The 20,926-nt window shown below is 38.7% G+C and overlaps 1 protein-coding gene across 1 annotated transcript in view; it reads right to left on the bottom strand.

Annotated features, from left to right (window-relative positions):
• The window catches only part of LOC126180927 (probable ATP-dependent DNA helicase HFM1), a 116,435-nt gene that overhangs the window by 40,203 nt on the left and 55,306 nt on the right, over positions 1-20,926 (bottom strand). The window contains exons 3-4 of the mRNA XM_049924734.1: positions 11,094-11,219; positions 10,731-10,963 (exon numbers count right to left, since the gene is read on the bottom strand). Coding sequence (XP_049780691.1) covers positions 10,731-10,963; positions 11,094-11,219 — 359 coding nt within the window. The remainder of the gene's footprint in view (positions 1-10,730; positions 10,964-11,093; positions 11,220-20,926) is intronic.

Raw genomic sequence — 20,926 nt, 5'->3', positions numbered from 1 at the left:
ATAACTGATGATGGTCAAAGTAGAGAGGATATAAAATGTAGACTGGCAATGGCAAGGTAAGCGTTTCTCAAGGAGAGAAATTTGTTAACATCGAGTATAGATTTAAGTGTCAGGAAGTCATTTCTGAAAGTATTTGTGTGGAGTGTAGCCATGTGTGGAAGTGAAACATGGACGATAAATAGTTTGGACAAGAAGAGAATAGAAGCTTTCGAAATGTGGTGCTAAAGAATAATGCTGATGATTAGATGGGTAGATCACATAACTAATGAGAAAGTATTGAATAGAATTGGGGAGAAGAGGAGTTTGTGGCACAACTTGACAAGAAGAAGAGACCGATTGGTAGGACATGTTCTGAGGCATCAAGGGATCACAAATTTAGCATTGGAGGGCAGTGTGGAGGGTAAAAATTGTAGAGGGAGACCAAGAGATGAATACACTAAGCAGATTCAGAAGGATGTAGGTTGCAGTAAGTACTGGGGGATGAAGCAGCTTGCATGGGATAGAGTAGCATCGAGAGCTGCATCAAACCAGTCTCAGGACTGAAGACAACAACAACAACATTTACTATTATTTTCTGGGAACTTGTAACTTACTTCAATTTCTTAACAAAATTATGTCCGTGTTCACACAAAATTGTAAAGCATTATTTTTGTTATTTTTGTATGTAAGTGGATTAATTTGTTACTCACTTCTAATTTTCATCTCTTAAAATTTGTAAATTCTGATTGTCAATGATTGTTGTAAATCATATAAATACCAGCAGTTTGCATGTAGCAGACAGGGGGGCAGTTTGTTACCAACCATGAAGAGCACAGCACGTAGAACTTCCTGTACATACTTTTCACCGCCAAACTTGCTGCATGCAAATAAAGCAGTTTCATGGAATATGTGTACCTGGAATTTATGTCCTACATTATATGAAGAGTTTTGTACAGCAGCACAGAAGAAGAGCTCAGGAGAATTTTCAGCGAAGCTACATCTCAAGAATGAAGATCTACAAGTTATGTAAATTTCATAGAGATTATGATAATGACATTTCACATCTAAATTAAACAGTTCTGTATTGTTTAGTTCAGCCAATTTGTTGAGATAGTTGCATCTCAGCTGGTGGAGGCCAATTTTTTTATATTCCAGTGGTTCATGTTGTTATTGTGGCTGTGAAACTTTTGGCACAAACTTTCAACGTTTGTAAGTCTGCAAATATTTTATACACATCCATGCTGACTTCTTCACCATCAGCAGTTCAATTTTAGTCATTAACATACAACACAAATAGCAAGGGTCCCAACACATTCCCCTGTGGCACACCAAAAGTTACTTCTACGTCTGACGATGACTCTCCATCCAAGATAACATGCTGTGTCCTCCGTACCAAAAATTCTCAATCCAGTCACAAATTTCACTTGATACCCCATACGATCATAATTTTGGCAATAAGCTGAGGTGTGGTGCTATGTCAAATACTTTTTGGAATCAAGGAATATTGCCTCTGCTTGGTTGTCTTGATCCAAAGCTTTCAGTATGCTGTGAAAAAAATGTGAGTTGAGTTTCAAATTATCGATAGTTTCAAAATCCATGCTGGCCGGCATTGATGAGGTCCAATTGTGCAAGGTACATCATTATGTCTGAGCTAGCTCAGAATATGTTCTAAGATTCTACAACAAATTGATGTCAACAATATTGGACAGTAATTTGGGGATCACTTCTACTACCATTCTTGCAGACAGGTGTGATCTACCGTATTTACTCGAATCTAAGCCGCACTTTTTTTCCGGTTTTCGTAAACGAAAAAACCGCCTGCGGCTTAGAATCGAGTGCAAAGCAAGCGGAAGTTATGAAAAATGTTGGTACATGCCGTCACAACTAACTTCTGCCGTCGAATATATGTAGCGCTACGCAGCATGCTCTGTAGGCACAAAGATAAATACTTGCGCCAAAACCTCTGCGTCAGTAAATAAATTTAAAAAAAAAGTTGAAGACGAGCTTTTTTCCTCCGCCACGAGTTTCGACCACTGCATTTTCGTACATTATCCAACGAAGTAAATACAAATTCCGTATTGTTCATCTTCGAATGTAGCACAATTTCAGTGTACTACGAAAATCTGACTGGCAAGACTGTTTGGGATGTTTGTCAATATGGCCAACTCTACGTTCTGAATTTTTTCCTATGTGTGAGAAGAGATGGTTGCTAATAGGAACCTGATGAAATTTGAATCACATACAGTATTCTCTTCACAATAAGACTAATACGAATATAAACATTTTGCCATGTATTCTTTCGTGTTTGCTGCTATCTCATTTAAAAACTGTCTACCAAATAAACTACGAAACTAGAGTGAGACAACAGCAAACGCGGAAGAATATATGTATTCGTGTCATGTTTATATTCGTATTATTCTTATGCCTAATAGTGATACAGTCAGAAATGAAGCACGGCAAGTGACTAGATATTTAAATCTAAGATGACTCTAATTTCTGTGCAGAATTTGATGAATAAAGAAGCGGCCGCAAAGCTTTTCAAACGGAGAAAAATTTTCGCCCAACTCTCGTTCAAAACATGTTCTATCATACACAGTCTATTATTTGATTCTTGTTGATCATTATCAGAGAAAGCAGCAGTGTAAGTAACAACAAATAGCAGTCTCTTGCCATTGTTTCACTAATGAGACGATTCCTCTCTTTTTTTTTAATTGTACGCGGCGGTAGCGCGCACAAAAGCAAGCCATGCCGTGAGCCGCGACAGGCCGTAAACACGCACTATCAGAATGCGACAAACAATGCATGACACTGTGCAGTAATGCATTTTCAGCTTAAGAGTGACGCAAACACCTATAACAAAGAAAACGGCACTTATCAGATCAAAGCAAAATAAGCAATCGATTCAAACCAGACGAAGCACGTGAAAAAGAAAGGGCACCCGTATAAATACGGACGGAGCGCCTGACGCATAGCAATAGCTACGTGGTAAAGCTTAACTGCTAAGCTTACGACTCGAACCAAACTACTGTAGCTGTATCATCATTCATTCGACCTAAATTGTGTCTCATATTACAATGGACCAACTTTGTTTCGATTTGAAGGTGCGGCCTACAACTTTTCTCTCCCCTTGAATTTCGAGTCTCAAATTTCAGGTGCGGCTTAGATTCGGGAAATTTTTTTTTCCTTTATTTCGAGTCTCATTTTTCAGGTGCGGCTTAGATTCGAGTGCGGCTTAGATTCGAGTAAATACGGTATGCCTTTTTCAAGAACTGGTCATGGTATTTTGTTTGGGGGTTCAACAACAGATTATAGTTAGAAGAGGGGCTACCTTATCCGCAAATTCAGAATAGAATCTGATTGGGATCCCACTGGGGCCTGGAACTTTGTTCAGTTTTAACAATTTTAGCTGTTTCTCAATGCCACTGACACTAATACTTATTTCGTTCATATTTTCTGTGGTTTGAGGATTAAATTGATGCAATTCCCCTTGTTTTTTCTTTGTAAAGGAACATTTGAAGATGGAGTGGAGCATTTCAAATTTTGCTTTGGTGCCCTTAGTTTCAGTTCTTGTCTCATTTACTAAGGACTAGACACTAACTTCAGAGCCAACAACAGCATTTACATATTACCAGAATTTCCTTGGGTTCTGTGAAAGATCAGTTGATAGTATTCTGCTATGGTAGTCATTGATAGCCTCTCGCATTGCTCTCTTGACAGCCAAATGCGTTTCATTCAGCATCTCTCTTAGTATAGCCCTATACTTTGTTTTACATCTATTATACATTAATCTCTGTTTCTTTAATTGTTTCTTTACAGTGACAAGAGCTTCTGTTTTGAAATACTACAGGCTGTTGATAGGTAGGACATACCTCCAGCATATTCATGATAAATTACATATTAACATTCAGAACTGGTGTGTCAGGGGAGAACATTAAACTGGATTATATCATACATCCACAAAAGAGGAGAGACAACACGTGATGTAAATGGCTCAGTTAGATTTTTTGTGGTCAAACAAGGGGTTCCCCAAGGTTCCATATTGGATCCAGTCTTATTTTACAAGGTGTACACCTTTGCTTCCACCATTTCTTCCCCAACATTTGAGGATTTAATGAAACAAATTGGTTACACATGTGTCATTCAAAGTATTTTTCATTGCTGACCACAACTTTCTCCCATCTTTTGGGCAGTGTACGAATCCCACGTCAAAAAAATTGTTCAACTTTTGAAGCGATCTACGAATTGATCCAATTTGTGACTTCTTCATGAGATCAGAAGTGTTGGTCAGACAGACCATGCGCCATTGATCTAAACAGGTGATAGCCAGAGGGAGCAATTTCTGGAGAATACGGCGTGTTGTGTAGGACTCCCCATTTTAACATTTCCAAGTACGTTTTGACCCCTTTTTCAATGTGGGGTCGAATGTTGTCATGCTGCAAAATCACTTTATCGTGCCTCTCACTGTATTGCGGCCGTTTCTCTTTTAATGCTCTGGTCAAATGGATTAACTGTGTTCGATAATGAGCACCTGTGATTGTTTCACTTGGTTTTAACACCTCATAGTACACAACGCCGAGCTGGTCCCACCAAATGCAGAGCATGATCTTGGAACTGTGAATATTCGGTTTGGCCATCAAGGTGGAAGCATGGCCAGGATATCCCCATGATTTTTTGCATTTAGGATTATTGTAATTGTTGTGGGTTGGCAAGAGAGCCAACCCGGTTTTGAGAAGAAGCCGAAAGGCACGCGTTTTAGGTCACGCAGGCTGGCATGAGGTCTGGAACAGGTCAAGGAAATTAGACTAGCAAAAAAGGACGTAGCTGTGGAATACTTAACTTTAATCCATAAATTGTGAACATCGCTCTTGATGGTACATGTTTTACAGCATCAATAGTAACGTAATGGCGCCTTGCTAGGTCGTAGCAAATGACGTAGCTGAAGGCTATGCTAACTATCATCTCGGCAAATGAGAGCGTATTTTGTCAGTGAACCATCGCTAGCAAAGTCGGCTGTACAACTGGGCTGAGTGCTAGGAAGTCTCTCTAGACCTGCTGTGTGGCGGCGCTCGGTCTGCGATCACTGATAGTGGCGACATGCAGGTCCGACGTATACTAATGGACCGCGGCCGATTTAAAGGCTACCACCTAGCAAGTGTGGTGTCTGGTGGTGACACCACATTCCTCCCCCGCAAATCAGTGGACAGTTGTGGCATAAGGCTTCCGCCCGCCGTGGAGAGGACCCCATGTTGACATATGCGACAAGGTGGGGAGCCTAACAACAGGCGAGGCTGTGCCACCAGCACCCTGCCATTCGGACCGAGGGGAGCTAGGAAACGCCTGAAAACCTGCTCCAGGGTGCACGCCAACATGCGGTGTATGTGCCCTTAGAGAGACAGGAGGGGCCGAAGGGTCGACCTCCATCGGGCCGGGGCACCCGACGGGCGAAGACGACATATGGTCCGGAGCGGGCAAGAGTTCCATGTCGGAGGACCACTGGTCACGGGAAGCAATCGGCGGCGCGGGACCCAGGGAGGGGCCCGGCGGTTGCAGTGACATGTCCACTGTGAGCGTCGCCGGCGGGATAACAGGTGGTGGCGGCGGCACGACGCCATGGGGCGAAATGGAAGGCAGCGTCGGTAACACCTGGGGCTGAGGCGAGCCAGTAGATGGGTCCCCAGGGTGCTGACCGGACGGCACCGTCGCTGAAAGCAAACGGGGAGCGGGAGATCCCATGCGACGACAGAGGCGCAGCTGATTCAGATGCCGATGCACCTCACCGGAGGCCCCCAAAACCAGATACATAGCGCGGCCGAGGCAGCGAAGAACGCGCCCGTCGAGCCAACGCCGTGAACCTCGATAGTTGCGGTAGTAGACAACGTTGCCTGGGGCAAAAGCAGGTGTCTGCCGCTGCACAGGAACCTGATGCAGCGGATGTAACAAAGACATCAAGGTTCGATGAGGGCGACCGTGGAGCAAGTCAGCCGGCGAGCGACCATCTCGTGGCTGAGAGCGATACGAGGACAAAAAGAGCAATAACGTGTCCTCCCGAGAATGCGACCTTGTCAATTTCAACATCTGTGACTTGAAAGTCCTGACCAATCATTCAGCGGCACCGTTTGACTGTGGCAAAAACGGCGTGGACGTCAGATGTTGAATACCATTGGCCTTGCAGATTGACTGAAATTCTGCGGGTATGAATTGTGGGCCATTGTCGGAAACAATAGTCTGTGGAAGACCTTCAATGCAAAAGATAGCGGATAACGCTTGGATGGTGGCAGATGATGTCATGGAAGACATCCGGACAACAAAAGGAAAATTACTGAATGAATCTACCACAACCAACCATCGAGCATTCCAGAATGGACCAGCAAAATCGATGTGTAAGCGTTGCCAAGGGGAAGTGGCTTTTGGCCATGCAAAGAATTTCTGCGGTGGTACTGATTGTTGTTCAGCACACACCATGCAAGAAGAGCACATATTCGTAATTGCGGCATCGATTCCGAACCAAGTACAATGCTGACGAGCAAGTTGTTTTGTTTTCACTCCACCCCAATGTCGTTGGTGGAGAAGCCGTAAGACAGAGGACTGTAACGAACATAGTACCACGACCCTGGACTGAGCATTATCAGAATGCAACAGCAAAACAACACATCGCACAAAAAGTCTCTCCTTGTGAGCAAAAAATCGGCGAACCAACGGATCCCCGATCCGTGACTTTGACAAGGGCCATTGTGTAGCAACAAAACGCAGAACGGTTGCAAGGACAGGGTCAGCAGCGGTGGCTGTAGTTACACGACGAAAATCAATTGGAAACAATTCGACCTCGTCATCGGTTTCCGAATTAATGAACATGCAAGCAAGTTTGGAGGAATCGAATGCTTTATCCTCAGCAACCAGCACACGGGACAATGCATCGGTGTTTCCGTGCTTAGCAGTGGACCGATACAAGATATTGTAGCGGTACTGCGAGAGGAAAATAGACCAGCGAATGAATTTCTGCACTGTACATGGAGGTACAGGCTTGGTCGGATGAAAAACTAATGTCAAAGGTTTGTGGTCTGTGATGATGGTAAAGTGACGACCATACAAGAAATCATGAAACTTTGTAACACCAAATACGAGAGCCAATGCTTCTTTCTCGATCTGTGAATAATTTCTTTGCGCAGACGAGAGCAATTTGGACGCAAAGGCAATAGGGCAATCGTGCGAACCATCTTTGTGCGCAAGCACAGCAACGATCCCGAAATCCGATGCATCCACCATCAACAAAAGGGGGTTCCGGGGATCGAATGGCGTAAGGCAAGTATTGGAAAGCAACGCCGATTTCAACTGGCGAAAGGCGCGTTTGCATTCCGTCGTCCAGACAAACGGAACACCTTTACAGCGTAAGCGATGAAGCGGAGCTGAAATGGAAGAGGCGTGTGGGATATAGCAGTTATAATAAATAATTATTCCCAGCACACTCTGTAGCTGCTTCAAATTCTGCGGTGAAGGCAAGTCTTGTATGGCACGGAGGTGCTCTGGACTGGGATGTATGCCTTGGGCATTGAGTACATGTCCCAGATAAGGTAAGTCACAAGCAAAAAACACACATTTGTCCTTCTGTAAGCGAAGACCATTTTGTCGCAAGACCTGAAATAATGCTCTGAGATTGGCTAGATGTTCTTCTTCCATCTTTCCGGAGATTACAATGTCGTCCAGATAGTTTGCTGCAGTAGGGACCAATGCACAAAGAGTTTGTAGATATTACTGAAACAATGCAGGGGCGGATGCACACCTGAATGGCAGTCGTTTGAATCGATTCAAACCAAGATGCGTGTTTACCACCAAAATGCGCTGGGATTCTTTGTCCACCGGTATTTGCAAGTATGCATCTGCTAGGTCTAACCGAGCGAAGTAGCGCAATGGTTAGCACACTAGACTCGCATTCGGGAGGACGACGGTTCAATCCCGTCTCCGGCCATCCTGATTTAGGTTTTCCGTGATTTCCCTAAATTGCTTCAGGCAAATGCCGGGATGGTTCCTTTGAAAGGGCACAGCTGATTTCCTTCCCCATCCTTCCGTCACCCGAGCTTGCGCTCCATCTCTAATGACCTCGTTGTCGACGGGACGTTAAACACTCATCTCCTCCCTCCTCCTCCTACTGCTAGGTCCAACTTCGAAAAATATTTACCTGGGCACAGTTTGTCAAAAAGATCTGCCGGGCGGGGTAAAGGAAAAGTTGCAATCACTAGTTGTGGATTCACTGTTGCCTTGAAGTCCACACAAAGTCTCAATTTTCCAGAAGGTTTTTGCAAAATTACTAAGGGTGATGCCCAGAGAGAAGCCTGCACACATTCAATTACACCTTGTGATTCCAAATCGTGTAATGTTTTTGCAACCTCATCACCCAATGCGTGGGGAACATTGCGCGCTCTGAAAAATTTCGGTTGCACATTTACTTTCAGTTCCAAATGTGCTTTATAGTTCTTAGCGCAACCGCGGCCCCATGCAAAAATGTCCGCAAATTCTTCACATAGACGAGAAACACTGTCCTTAGGCACAGTCTGGTTCACTGATAGGACCTGATTTACTATAGACAAGTTAAACAACTGAAATAAATCGAAACCAAACAAGTTCACTGCAGCAGAAGAACGAAGGACGTAAAATTACACAAGTTTTGTTTGTCCCTTGTATGTTGCAAGAAGGCTGCACTGTTCTAACACAGGGATCACGTGACCTAAATAGGTACTTAACATTTGCGGCACGCAACGGACGTGTGCCCAGCAGTTTGTGTCTTGATTGATCAATGAAACTGCAGCTCCGGTATCGAGCTGGAATGGTATCACTTTGCCGTTAATGTCCAAGTCCACAAAAAGTTTATTGTCCTGCTGACGACAAGAGCGACTGTCTCGTGCAACATGAACTGTCACTGATACAAAATCACGTGCGACTTGACGGGAGTGCCGATGACGTCAACGCACACTATTCTTGGGACAAACACAGCCACTGTTAGAGAGAGTGGCACTGGGCGGAGTGGCATGAACTTTATGAATTTCCATGGGCGAAGTGTCGCGAACCTGAGTATCCTTGGTTCGATTCTGATTCCAGCGTGAAGCAAAGGGCCTGGAATGGTTTTGAGCTTCCGATCTGAGCTTTTTCTGGCAAACACTTTGAACATGTCCTTTTTTATTACAGAAAAAGCAAATAGCTTGGTGTAACGGGCAATTCTGATGCGAATGTCTAGTAGCACACCGCGGGCATGATTTTAGCACTGCATTTGCTTGCCGGCGCGGTACACGTGGCTGAGAGCCAGGCGGCTTTGGCGCGGTCGGGCGCGAGAACTGTTTACTGTTCCGTGCAGCTCGCCCGGCGGGTAGCGAAGTTTCAAATTATTCCTGAGCAAAGTCAAGCGTGTCCTGCTGATCCAAAATGTCCATCACTTGTTGAATTTCTCCTTGACAGTACTTTTTATTCCACAGAAGGATTTTATTATTCTAATGTGTAAAAGGTAGTGGGTGGGAATTACTAACTCATATCGGTATGTCTTTTCTATATAAAAAGAACACTTCTAAATGATTAGCATGTAGCCACATTAACAAAATGATTTGTGATATGAATATAAAATGACTTGTTCCACATTATTACAATTACTCATGCAGGAGGTTCACAAAACATGTAACCAACTAACTAGCAGAGTAAAGTTTATACGTTGACCATATTCATAAATATACAAAAGTCTTTGATAGCATTATTCCCAGTAAATTACTTAGAGAGATAAAAAATTAACACATTAGTATTACATTGCTCCTTTATGAAAGAAAACATCTCATAAAGTTTAAGCAAGCAGAAACGAGAACAGTCAATATCATCAGTTACCTTTATTCGTTGTTAAATGTGAGGTCTTTGAAGTTTCCATATTGAGCCAAGTAATGTTTTTATTGTAGGTAAATGAGTTAAATATACATAACAGCAATAGTGAAATGTATCAGCCTGCATGTGATGCTAATGTTTTAATAGCAGCAAAGAAATATTTATGTTCTCACTAAGTAAATAGCAGAGTACTTTCACACAAACGACTTAATTATAAATCTGTCCATATGAAGTTTGAGAAAGTATTGGCACAACTGAGGGCGCAAATTTTATCTATATTTGGATACAACTAAATGTGAACTGGGATACACATATAGATTAAATATATAGAACAATGAGCACAGCAAGTTCATAATCTGAATACTAATGAACTGTATCTCATATAATAATATCAGGGCTCATATTTTGCATGTGGTCAGTCTTTATTAAAAAGTGGTATAATATTTTGGGAAAATTGTGAAGTAAATTAGAAATCATTTAGATTATAGAACAAGATAATCATACTAATTGAAAGAGTAAGTTAAATAACATCGCACAGACATCTATTTAGAGAAAATAAACCACTTCGACTTATATACATGTTAAAATATTTTATTATTGCAAAACAGAAATTCATGAACAATAATCACTGCATCTTCCATAATGTATCCCTACACAGCGGTATACAAACAAATAATGTACAACAGAGCAGACTAATGCAGCACTGTTTCTGAAAGATATACTCCATCTTAGCACCATACCAAATAAAGCACTAATTATATATAAGAAATAGTAATGTATGAGAACCATTTTAAAACATTGGTTGTTGAATTGGGGACTTAAAGTCACAAATCTGATTTATAAACACGTTTTCTGTCACTCTACAGTTTGATAAATTGAAATGAAAATTAAATACCTACCTCATCGATCAAAAATAGTTTAACAACTTCCACAAGCATGTGATTATCTCTCCATTTTCTTGTCAGTGAATCCCATTTCTCTGGTGTTGTAAATAATATATGATAATCTAATAAATGGTATAAATCAGTGGCATCTGAGTCACCAGTGACCTCTTGACACTTCAGGCCCAGGTAGGAAAACTTTGAGGTCCAGTCTTGAACCCTTTCTCTACATAATGCCTTAATAGGAGCCACTAGAATATGAGTTTAAAATTATAGTAAATGATTTTATGAAGAGCGAGTATTAGGAAATAAACTGCAGTGCTTACATTGTTACACTTTTCCATAGTAATTAATGGTGAGAATTGAATGAAACATACTTACTGTACACTATCTTGAAATTTGCATCAAGTGTCTGTTCTTTTATCTTCATTAATAACCATATTATACCTAGCTCAAATATAACTGTTTTTCCAGAGCCAGTAGGAGCAGCAACTACAATAGATCTGTCTGGAAAAAAAAAAAGTTGTTATGGTCTTCCTGATGTTGCCATGAGCTATTTTAATGGAACTGCTGACATAGTAACCCACAGAAACATAATGAGTATGAACCTAATGTGGATAGGATTTGTTTATTTAATTTTAATTCAACTGAACGTCTGTGTTCATGACACAACACCTTGAACACATCATAACATTCACAGAACTTACTGAAAGAAAACAAAAGAGAGTACTGGAATCTGGAAGTATAATTTTAAGGAATGAAACTGAAAACAACAACAACAATAAACACACAATGTAAGAATTTATTTCACTTAAGAAAACTTAAAGATGATCAAGAAAAGCAGAAATTGTTAGTCATGACCACTTAGCATGGAATTAGTCCACCTCCAAAGCAGAGTGATTAGAACGATCAACTGCCATGTGGGAGTGAGGGGTTCAATTCCCAGTGTTAACAAGGAAAAGGAGAGAAGTAAAAGGCAGAGGGTGCATTGGTGGAATACAGGGCTGTGCAGTGTGGGAATGGGAGCACAGAAGAGAATAGGTGGGTAACGAAGGTTGAGGCCAGGAGGGTTACAGGAATGTAGGATGTATTATAGGGAGGCTTCCCACCTGCGCAGATCAGAAAAGCTGGTGTTGGTGGGAAGGATCCACATGGCACAGGCTGTGAACTAGCCATTGAATTGAAGAACTTTGTGTTGGGCAGTGTGCTCAGCAATGGGGTGGTCCAGCTGTTTTGCTAGCCACAGTTTGTTAATGGCTATTCATGCGAACAGACAGCTTGTTGTGTTTGAATGCCACAGAGACTGCAGCTTAGCTTGTAGATCACATGATGGGTTTCACAGGTAGCCCTGCTTTTGATTGGATATATGACGTTTGTGACCAGACTGGAGTAAGATTTTCCATTATTTAAATATACTTCTTTGAGCAATGGTTAAGGATGTGCTTGCGACATAAAGATTATTTCTCTCTCTTGTGTTCAGTGTAGGGGTTCTGTTGTCACTTTAAAACATGTTATTAATATCAGTCACATTCTGTCTGTGCTGACTTATGTCAGACATTACCCCAAATGACACTACAGAATGAAAGTATTTGAAGTGAGTTACTTTCAAAATGTACTTACTTTGTGCTGTAACTCATATTATACCCTTACTCACAAGAAACTGGTGTTTCATGTTTCATTAACTGTACCACCTTTGTATGAAAAATAGAAGCAAGTACAAATACAACTGTGTAAGAAACTGATTCTTTTGTGTTTCATTTGCAGTAGAGAGGCAGTGTATAAGGTGTAAAACAATAGCTAAGAAGTGGTTTATGTAAATAACTTAAATATATCATTTAAGTAATGTATCAGCATTGCTCATTAGAGGAACACATCTAAGAAAAACATGTGGTTGTTGGGAGGTATGGTGAAAAATGAATCAATGACAATTGGATTGAGCCAGTACTACTCACTGCACATTGTTAATGGCTTCTGTGAAAATCAGTACATCTAAAAACAGAATACATGGAGCAAGATGACTGAAGTCCTTTGTGTATTACATAGTCTTGAGTCTTACATAATTAGAATGAATAATGTTTAAGTTTACTGAAGAAGCAAATGAGGGATAGGCATTTCCAGCTTCAGACAGATTGTTCCTTTTTTACAGAAGGAAATAGTACAAGGAAAAGTTGGTTCACAGATTAACAGCTACCACAGTTGTAAAACTATCATTTTGAAATGATGACTTTATGCATCTCTCACATATCAGCCAAGATTACAGGTAAACTTTTTATCAAACATTGATTATTCTGTTCCAGAATAGTATGTGTGACTGAAGAGATGCATGAAGGATATAGGCCATTACTGTTTTGGGCAAAAAGACAAGCACATGCTTAGAGCCTTCATTGATGATATGCCTGAAGAGATTTAGGCGTGTGTCACTCTGGAGGAAAGAGCCCAAGAACAAGTTATTTGCTAGATTCAGTCACAAAATCTCAAACAGATTCACTGCCCTGGAGACTCTGAAGAAAAATGTGTAGATAACACAAGGAATTCATACACACTCTAGCAGTACAGGGAGTAGGTTCAAAGGTAATTCTAATATTAATCAGAGTGTTAAAAAGCCAAGAAGATTCTTCTGTTAGGGAGTAGTCATTGGAGGGGAATGCTTGAACAAATACAGAATTCTATAGCTAGGTAATAAATGGGAACTAATATTTTTAAGCCAAGTGGAGGACTCAATTATGTCAATAGCGATATAAGCTTCCTGATAAAATATCTTGGTAAAGACATCATATGGTGATGGGAACAGCTTGGACCACTGTGCAATTGAGGGTTGACATCAGACACATTTCTGAGAATGCTAATGACACAAATGTGAAGACAGTGTCATCTTTGAATGATATGACAAACCCTGGATGAAGTGTTCTATTGAACATGTAAATGCAGAGCTTCAGGAGTCACTCAATAGAGAGAGACAGTCACACTTGGGTGTGTTTTATGTGTTGATCCTTACACAGTAATATCACACACTCATGGCCTACTGCTGAATGTTTCCAGTAAGAGCACAACAAATTTACAGAAACATTCAGTGAAACAGAATACTGTCTGCCTAGTCACTGTTATTTCAAAGATATTCACTAGGACCTTTTTTTAGGGTAAATACTTCCAAAAGACAGAGATCCCTAATAACTATAGATATAATTACAATTGTCAATGGAGAAACAAAAATGTCAGCTTGGATAATAAGAAAGGTAACAGTCGTAACGTCTTTGGAAATTTCCATCAAAATATAAAAAGCTAGTTAAATAAGAAATATGGGCTTCTTTTGTCAGTAGAGGCCACAGAAAAACCTAAAGTTATTTCTGCAGATACGCTGTGCATGGAAAACATCTCTTGGAAGCCACAAATATTGAGCAAATGCTCCTAAATGGATAAAAGCTAGCACCACTTGATAGACATAACAACAGGATAGGGAGAGTGGCACTGTACATAAAAAGTAGGACAAAGGGTGAGGTCATAGACTTTAGTGAGTACTCCACTGATAGTTCTTTGATTGCTGCACATCATTAAAGGACTGGTAAACACACAAGATAGCAGTTCTGACAGTATACATGCATCCAACAGGAAATTTTATAAACCTCATTAAGGATCTTAATAATATTTAATATAAATAACTAGGAACAGATTGTATGTGGAGATTTCAGTACTGATTTCATCACTAAAAGTTATTGTTGAGGCCATCCACAGTTACTGATGTCCATCATTGGTTAATTCCCCACAGTAGCATTGAAAGGCAATCTATTTTACCTACTTAGACAGGCATTCCACATTCTGCCACTAGATATCTTTTTTGACAAATCATCATAAAAATCATTAGGTAAGTAAACATGAGAAAATCTTCTGGTTATGATGATATTTCAATCAAAGTACCTAAATCTTGTGCTACTAGGTAGTGCCCCCTTTTAATACCTTTGTAATCAGTTGATGGGTCAAAGTGTATCTCCTGAAATAATGAAGTGTGCAGTTGTAACACTCTTTTACAAAAGTTGTGATAAGCAAATGACCTGTAATTGTAGACTCATATTTCTCTATACATTATTCTCAAAAAGTTTTGAGGAGGTAACATACAATAAAATTTTGTATCACATTTATGGGAATAACATTTTAACGGAAGCTGAAGTTGACTTCAGTAAAGATTTATTAATGATTACAGACATGGTTCTTTTAGATCTGCATGAAAAATTACCCGATTGACATCTACTGTTATTTTTCCAAGGTCTTCAGTTGTGTGAATCATTCCCATTGAATGGATGGAAACTTATCTTAGCAGCAGAAAACAGAGGGTCACATTAGCAAATCTTGTGATAGGAAGAAGTGCAAATCATATATGGGGAAACCTTAAATTAGATATTCCACAAGGTTCAGTGCTTGGTTTACTCCTGTTCTTGACCTATATAAATGATTTATCTGGGACTTTGGAGGTTTCTTAAAATGAAAACTGCAATGTTTGCTGTGACATGTAAATTCATAAAGAGCCCCAACACACCCGTACTAGACACTGCTAGGAGCATAATGGAACTGATTTACAGCTGATTCATAGATAAAAGTTCCAAACAAATACAAGTGACTTATAGGTACCAGAGGTAGATATCAGTGGGCATACTCGATGAGGCCCTGAGGGTAAAATTTTTAGGCATCCAGATCGATAATAAACTGAGGTGGTGTTGAAACACAATACAATGTCTAATAACTTTTTGCAGGATTAATTCTGTAACCATAATGCAACAACAACAACAATGCAACTGTGATGTAATTCCTGTTATACATACTTTTTATTATTTTATTAATGTTCTCATATAATTAAATGTCAAAGAATTATTTCCAATTAATAATTGAAGAAGAGTATTAAAATTATGATTTAGTAAAAAACTGGCTTATTCAGGGAAGTTTACACATTTAATGTAAGGAGTATTGTCACTGGGTGCATAAGCATGGAGTCGGGTTGAAGTAGTCAGTGGAGAGAGTTGCTAGTGACAAGTGCTCAAGTGCAGACACGGTGACCAGAATGTAAGGAATAAACTGCAAGAATTTTGATATATGTCCATGTGAACTGTTGTTGTTGTTGTGGTCTTCAGTCCTGAGACTGGTTTGATGCAGCTCTCCGTGCTACTCTATCCATTGCAAGTTTCTTCATCTCCCAGTACCTACTGCAACCTACATCCTTCTGAATCTACTTAGTGTATTCATCTCTTGGTCACCCTCTACAATTTTTACCCTCCACACTGCCCTCCAATGCTAAATTTGTGATCCCTTGATGCCTCAGAACATGTCCTACCAACCGGTCCCTTCTTCTCGTCAAGTTGTGCCACAAACTCCTCTTCTCCCCAATCCTATTCAATACTTCCTCATTAGTTATGTGATCTACCCATCTAATCTTCAGCATTCTTCTACTATATGGTTGTAAATGGGCACAGTACATTGTCATCCACGGGAAGTAATATTCAAGAAGACTACTGTGGATCCAAACTTGTTATATGGAGAAATAATAAAGAAGAGCCTGTTGCCATACATTGTTGATGAATGTATTATATTGCACCAGTTTCATCTTTAGATTGTGCAAGGATAGCCAACATACTATTTTTTCTTAATTGAATAACAAAATGTTTAGTGCAGCAACTGCTACAGTGTAAATGAACTTTACCTCAATTTTTGTCTAACAGGGTCCTATCCTAACGCCATTATTGACTCCAAGAATACCAGTAGTGAAAGAAAAGTAAATTATTGAAAGTAATGAGCTTATTTAATTTTGGTAGCTAAGATACTGGGAACTATATAAAACTGTCATTTAACATCAGTGAACGTTGTTCCTTGCTAAAACTACTAATTAAGGAATAGTGACTAACAGTGAAAGAGTAAAAGCATCAGTTAAATGAGGGATGACAAAATATTACATAAGAATAATACATTTAATGTTTTTTGTATATATTTCAAACTCTTCTTCTCATTTGCAAGTTACGTAATTGTGCAGTATAAAATTACTTATCCTTCAATAAACAAAATATTATGAACATTCCAAAAATAACTTATTATAATAGAAAATAAGTATTTATGAAAGATAAGTAACAGTTAACATTACAATCAGAGATACAAAACTATTCATTATGCGAACTGTTTTGCAAACAGTTAACTTTTACGTGCACGTGTTTAGTAAATATATTCTGCTGATTCTCTGATAGACTTCAATTCATGGTATTTAACTGAGTTTTTACATCTGAGCTCAAGTCAATGCCTTTGGTTCTGTTCTCACCAGATTACAGTTCAGTGATTAGTCTGTAATTACAAGCTCTAAAAATGTAATAACCATTTACTCACACAGTAAGCCAGTTAAATAATTTGCAGTCTAAAATTTTGGCAGATTTAGCTTATTTATTCCAAATTTCCCTAACTATTTCCTATTTTTACATTGTTTTTGTAGATATTTCTTTCAATTGTTATTGCATGAAAGTAGTTGTGCGATAACAATTTGGTTATAACTGTACCTGCACTTATCTGCATATGCATTATTCTTTGGAATAGGGAACTTTCCCAAACAGCAGGGAATATTAGGTACATATGTCATTTAAGAATCTTAATTAATCAGAAGTGTAGATCTCTTATACTATCAGTATGGAAATAAGTTAACCAAAAACCTGACTTCTGACTATTTTGTAATTAACAATCTTTTTAATTGTGTTGGCTTGCCGGCCGGAGTGGCCAAGCGGTTAAAGGCGCTACAGTCTGGAACCGCACAACCGCTACGGTTGCAGGTTCGAATCCTGCCTCGGGCATGGTTGTGTGTGATGTCCTTAGGTTAGTCAGGTTTAAGTAGTTCTAAGTTCTAGGGGACTTATGACCACTGCAGTTGAGTCCCATAGTGCTCAGAGCCATTTGAACCATTTTTTTGTGTTGGCTTACAGTACTGCCCTATGGCATAATCCTTGGTTACAATGTAGCTAAGTCAAAAAAGGATTTAATTTACAGAATTCTAAAGTAAGAATAATTTGTGAAGTTGTTAGTTAGTTAGTTACATGTTCCGTTAATCAATCTCATGGTAACCATTATGATGTGGATCATGTCAAGTGCATAAGAAATGCACACATGAATCAAGGTTTTTTTCCTTTTTTAAAGCTTAAAATTTTTATTACCTACCCTATTCCCTTAAATGGCACAAAATTCATATATTTTACCTACAGATTTATTTATTCCTATTGAAGAAGTCATCTACGGTATAGAAGGAGTTGTCAAGGACACATGATTTCAGTTTGTTTTTGAAACTATTACTACTGTCTGTCAGATATTTTATTTCTTATGGTAATTTATCGAAAAGTTTTACATCAGAAAATGTTACCCCCTTTCTGTGCCAAAGATAGGTTAAGTAAAGGATAGTGTAAGCCTTTCTTTCATCTGGTATTATAATCATGAATGTCACTTTTGTTTTTAAACTGGTCCATGTTGTTGAGAACAAATTTCTTTACTGAGTAAATGTACTGTGCACTGTTGTAATAATTCCTAACCTTTTAAACAGATGCCTACAAGATGTGGGACTATGAGCCCCACACATTATTCTAACCACTTTATTTTGAGCAGTGAATAGTTTTCGCTTAAGAGTTGAGTTACCGCAAAATATCATTCCATATGACACCAGAGAGTGAAAGTACGCAAAGTATGTTAGCTTGCTAATTTCTATATCCTAAAAATTACTGATTATTCTGATTGCAAAAGTTGCTGAACCTAGTCACTTTAGGAGATTCAAAATATGAAATTTCCATTTAAGATTCTCATCTATACATACACCCAAAAACCTAGTATGCTCTACCCAGGCTACTGACTTCTGTTGATGTTTTATATTTATTGAAGGAACTGTAGTCCTATCAGTAGAAAGTTGAATGTACTGCATTTTTTTGAAAAGTCCAGGACAACTACTTTTGCAGAAAACCAATCAATAACTTTTCCAAAGACATTATTTGCATCATTTTCTATTGGAGTTTCTTTTACTGGACTAATAGTGATGCTTGTACCATTAACAAACAGTGTCAGTTTATCTTCTTGTTTCCGATAAGAAGAGAGGTCATCCACATATATCAAGAACAAAAGGGGACCCATAATGTATTTTTCACCCCAGTTAGATGAAGTGGGAAACTTCCTTAAAACACTTAAACCATATAAAGAAATTTTTTGCTTCTGTTCTGTAGATATGACTTAAACCACTCATATGCTGTTTCATTTATATCATGGAATAGAAATTTCTCTAACATAATGTCATGGTTCACATAATCAAATGCTTTGGATAAGTCACAGAAAATTCTTATTGGTAATATTTTATTATTTAAAGACTCTATTATTTGGGCTGTGAAATTATATATTGCAGTTTAAGTAGCACAGCATTTTTGAAATCCAAACTGTGATTTACTAAGTATCCCATTACTGTTGAGATGGCTAACCACTCTTGAGTACATTACTTTCTCAATGATTTTTGAAAAATGTGGTAAGCAAGGATACTGGCTGGTAATTGACATCTGTGGTGTCCCCTTTTTTGTAGAGAGGCTCAACAATGACATATTTTAAACTGTGTGGGAAAAAACCTTGAGTTAGTGATACATTACAGATGTGATGCAGAACATCTACTGTAACTGCTCCACATTGTTTTAATATCTTGTTATAGATGTCTTGCATTTGTAATCTCACCCTCCCACACATCATCATTAAACTTATCTTAGTGCCTTCATTAGTTTCAAAAGCTTTGGGAGGCATAAGATATACAAAAGAAAAACTTTTTACTTATCTTCATTTTCTCTTGTTGTTGGCTCCAAGACTTAAGTCTAGAGGTACATTCTTGTGGCTGAAATTTTTATTAAAGTTGTGGGTTCCTGATGACTAAATTACTGATGAAGGTTTTCCTGTATATTTCTTGAATTTTGTTCTTTGTTACATTATTAAATATCACACTGACTTCACAATCACCATTTTCATAAAGCCATCAAATACATTGTTGTAGACAAAATTAAAAAATACACGCATTTCCATCAAGGGCATGCCCACTAGTAATAGATTCTGTGGTGCTAACAGAATTCCAAAGAGTTTTACATAGCAACAGAGTTTACATACATTCTTGAGAAAATAAGAATCTTTATTAAGCCACATCATTATTTTATAAATGAATCCAGAAATATATTTAATAATTAGTGTTAGACTGTGCAATGAATAAGATGAATTTTAAGTATGCCAAAATTTCTAATTCCAAATATTTCTAAAACAAGAATAATTCTAAACATTAGTACACATAGATTGTAACAAATTAATTTCTTTTTATACATTTTAGCCTGAAATATAATACATCATATACAAAATCAAATGAAATTCTTTCAGCGAAACAGACAAGAATGTTCACCTAAACAAGAATTGACAGTATAAATGGTATCGGTTATTTCTATATAAAAAAAAGGTACTGTCGGGGACGGTTTCCCATTTTAATATCCTGATCACAAAATTTGGAAACAGGGCATTTACAATATTTTGTGTCAGACTATAAGGTTTGCCAAACAGTGAATGAAATGATGCAGAGGATTGCATATGGATGTATAGAAGTATCTGATACACACCATATTAAAGAAAACATAAGAAAAATATCTACTATACAAATCATAATCTATACATATATCAGGATATGGCATTCACATTTTCAGACCTGTGGAACATACTGTCAAAAGAAAATACTACAAAATCAAAACTACAACATTACACCCCTAAACTATAGAAATAATTACAGACACATGGTTAATTACTAGAATTACAAATTTTAAGTTTAATCCATACAATAAAGCCTTCAAAATTTTCACAACATCAGGTACAGACCAGAAGAACATACTAAACCATGAGTATGAATCAATCGGCCACATAAACCAGAGTATTCAAGGATATGTTGAATCATGAAAGAACAAAATAATGGAAAAATATTAGGGCCTAAGTTTATGATGTAGGGATCGACCCCTGAATCCAAACCACACCAAGAGCAGCAAAAAGGTTTCGACACAAAAAATGAATCATATCAATAAGTTCAATTATGTGCAAAGAGTAATTGTAAGAAGCATCTTACCTCAGTCAATGGTTGTACGCTCTCCTCGAGCACAAACACATTCGCATTGACCAGGCGTGTCCAAACAGAGCTAATTATGGGTCTTTCTAGAACTCAAGAT

Source organism: Schistocerca cancellata, chromosome 1, assembly GCF_023864275.1.
Source record: "Schistocerca cancellata isolate TAMUIC-IGC-003103 chromosome 1, iqSchCanc2.1, whole genome shotgun sequence".
Classification (NCBI taxonomy): domain Eukaryota; kingdom Metazoa; phylum Arthropoda; class Insecta; order Orthoptera; family Acrididae; genus Schistocerca; species Schistocerca cancellata.
This window is presented reverse-complemented; position numbering and strand designations above follow the sequence as displayed.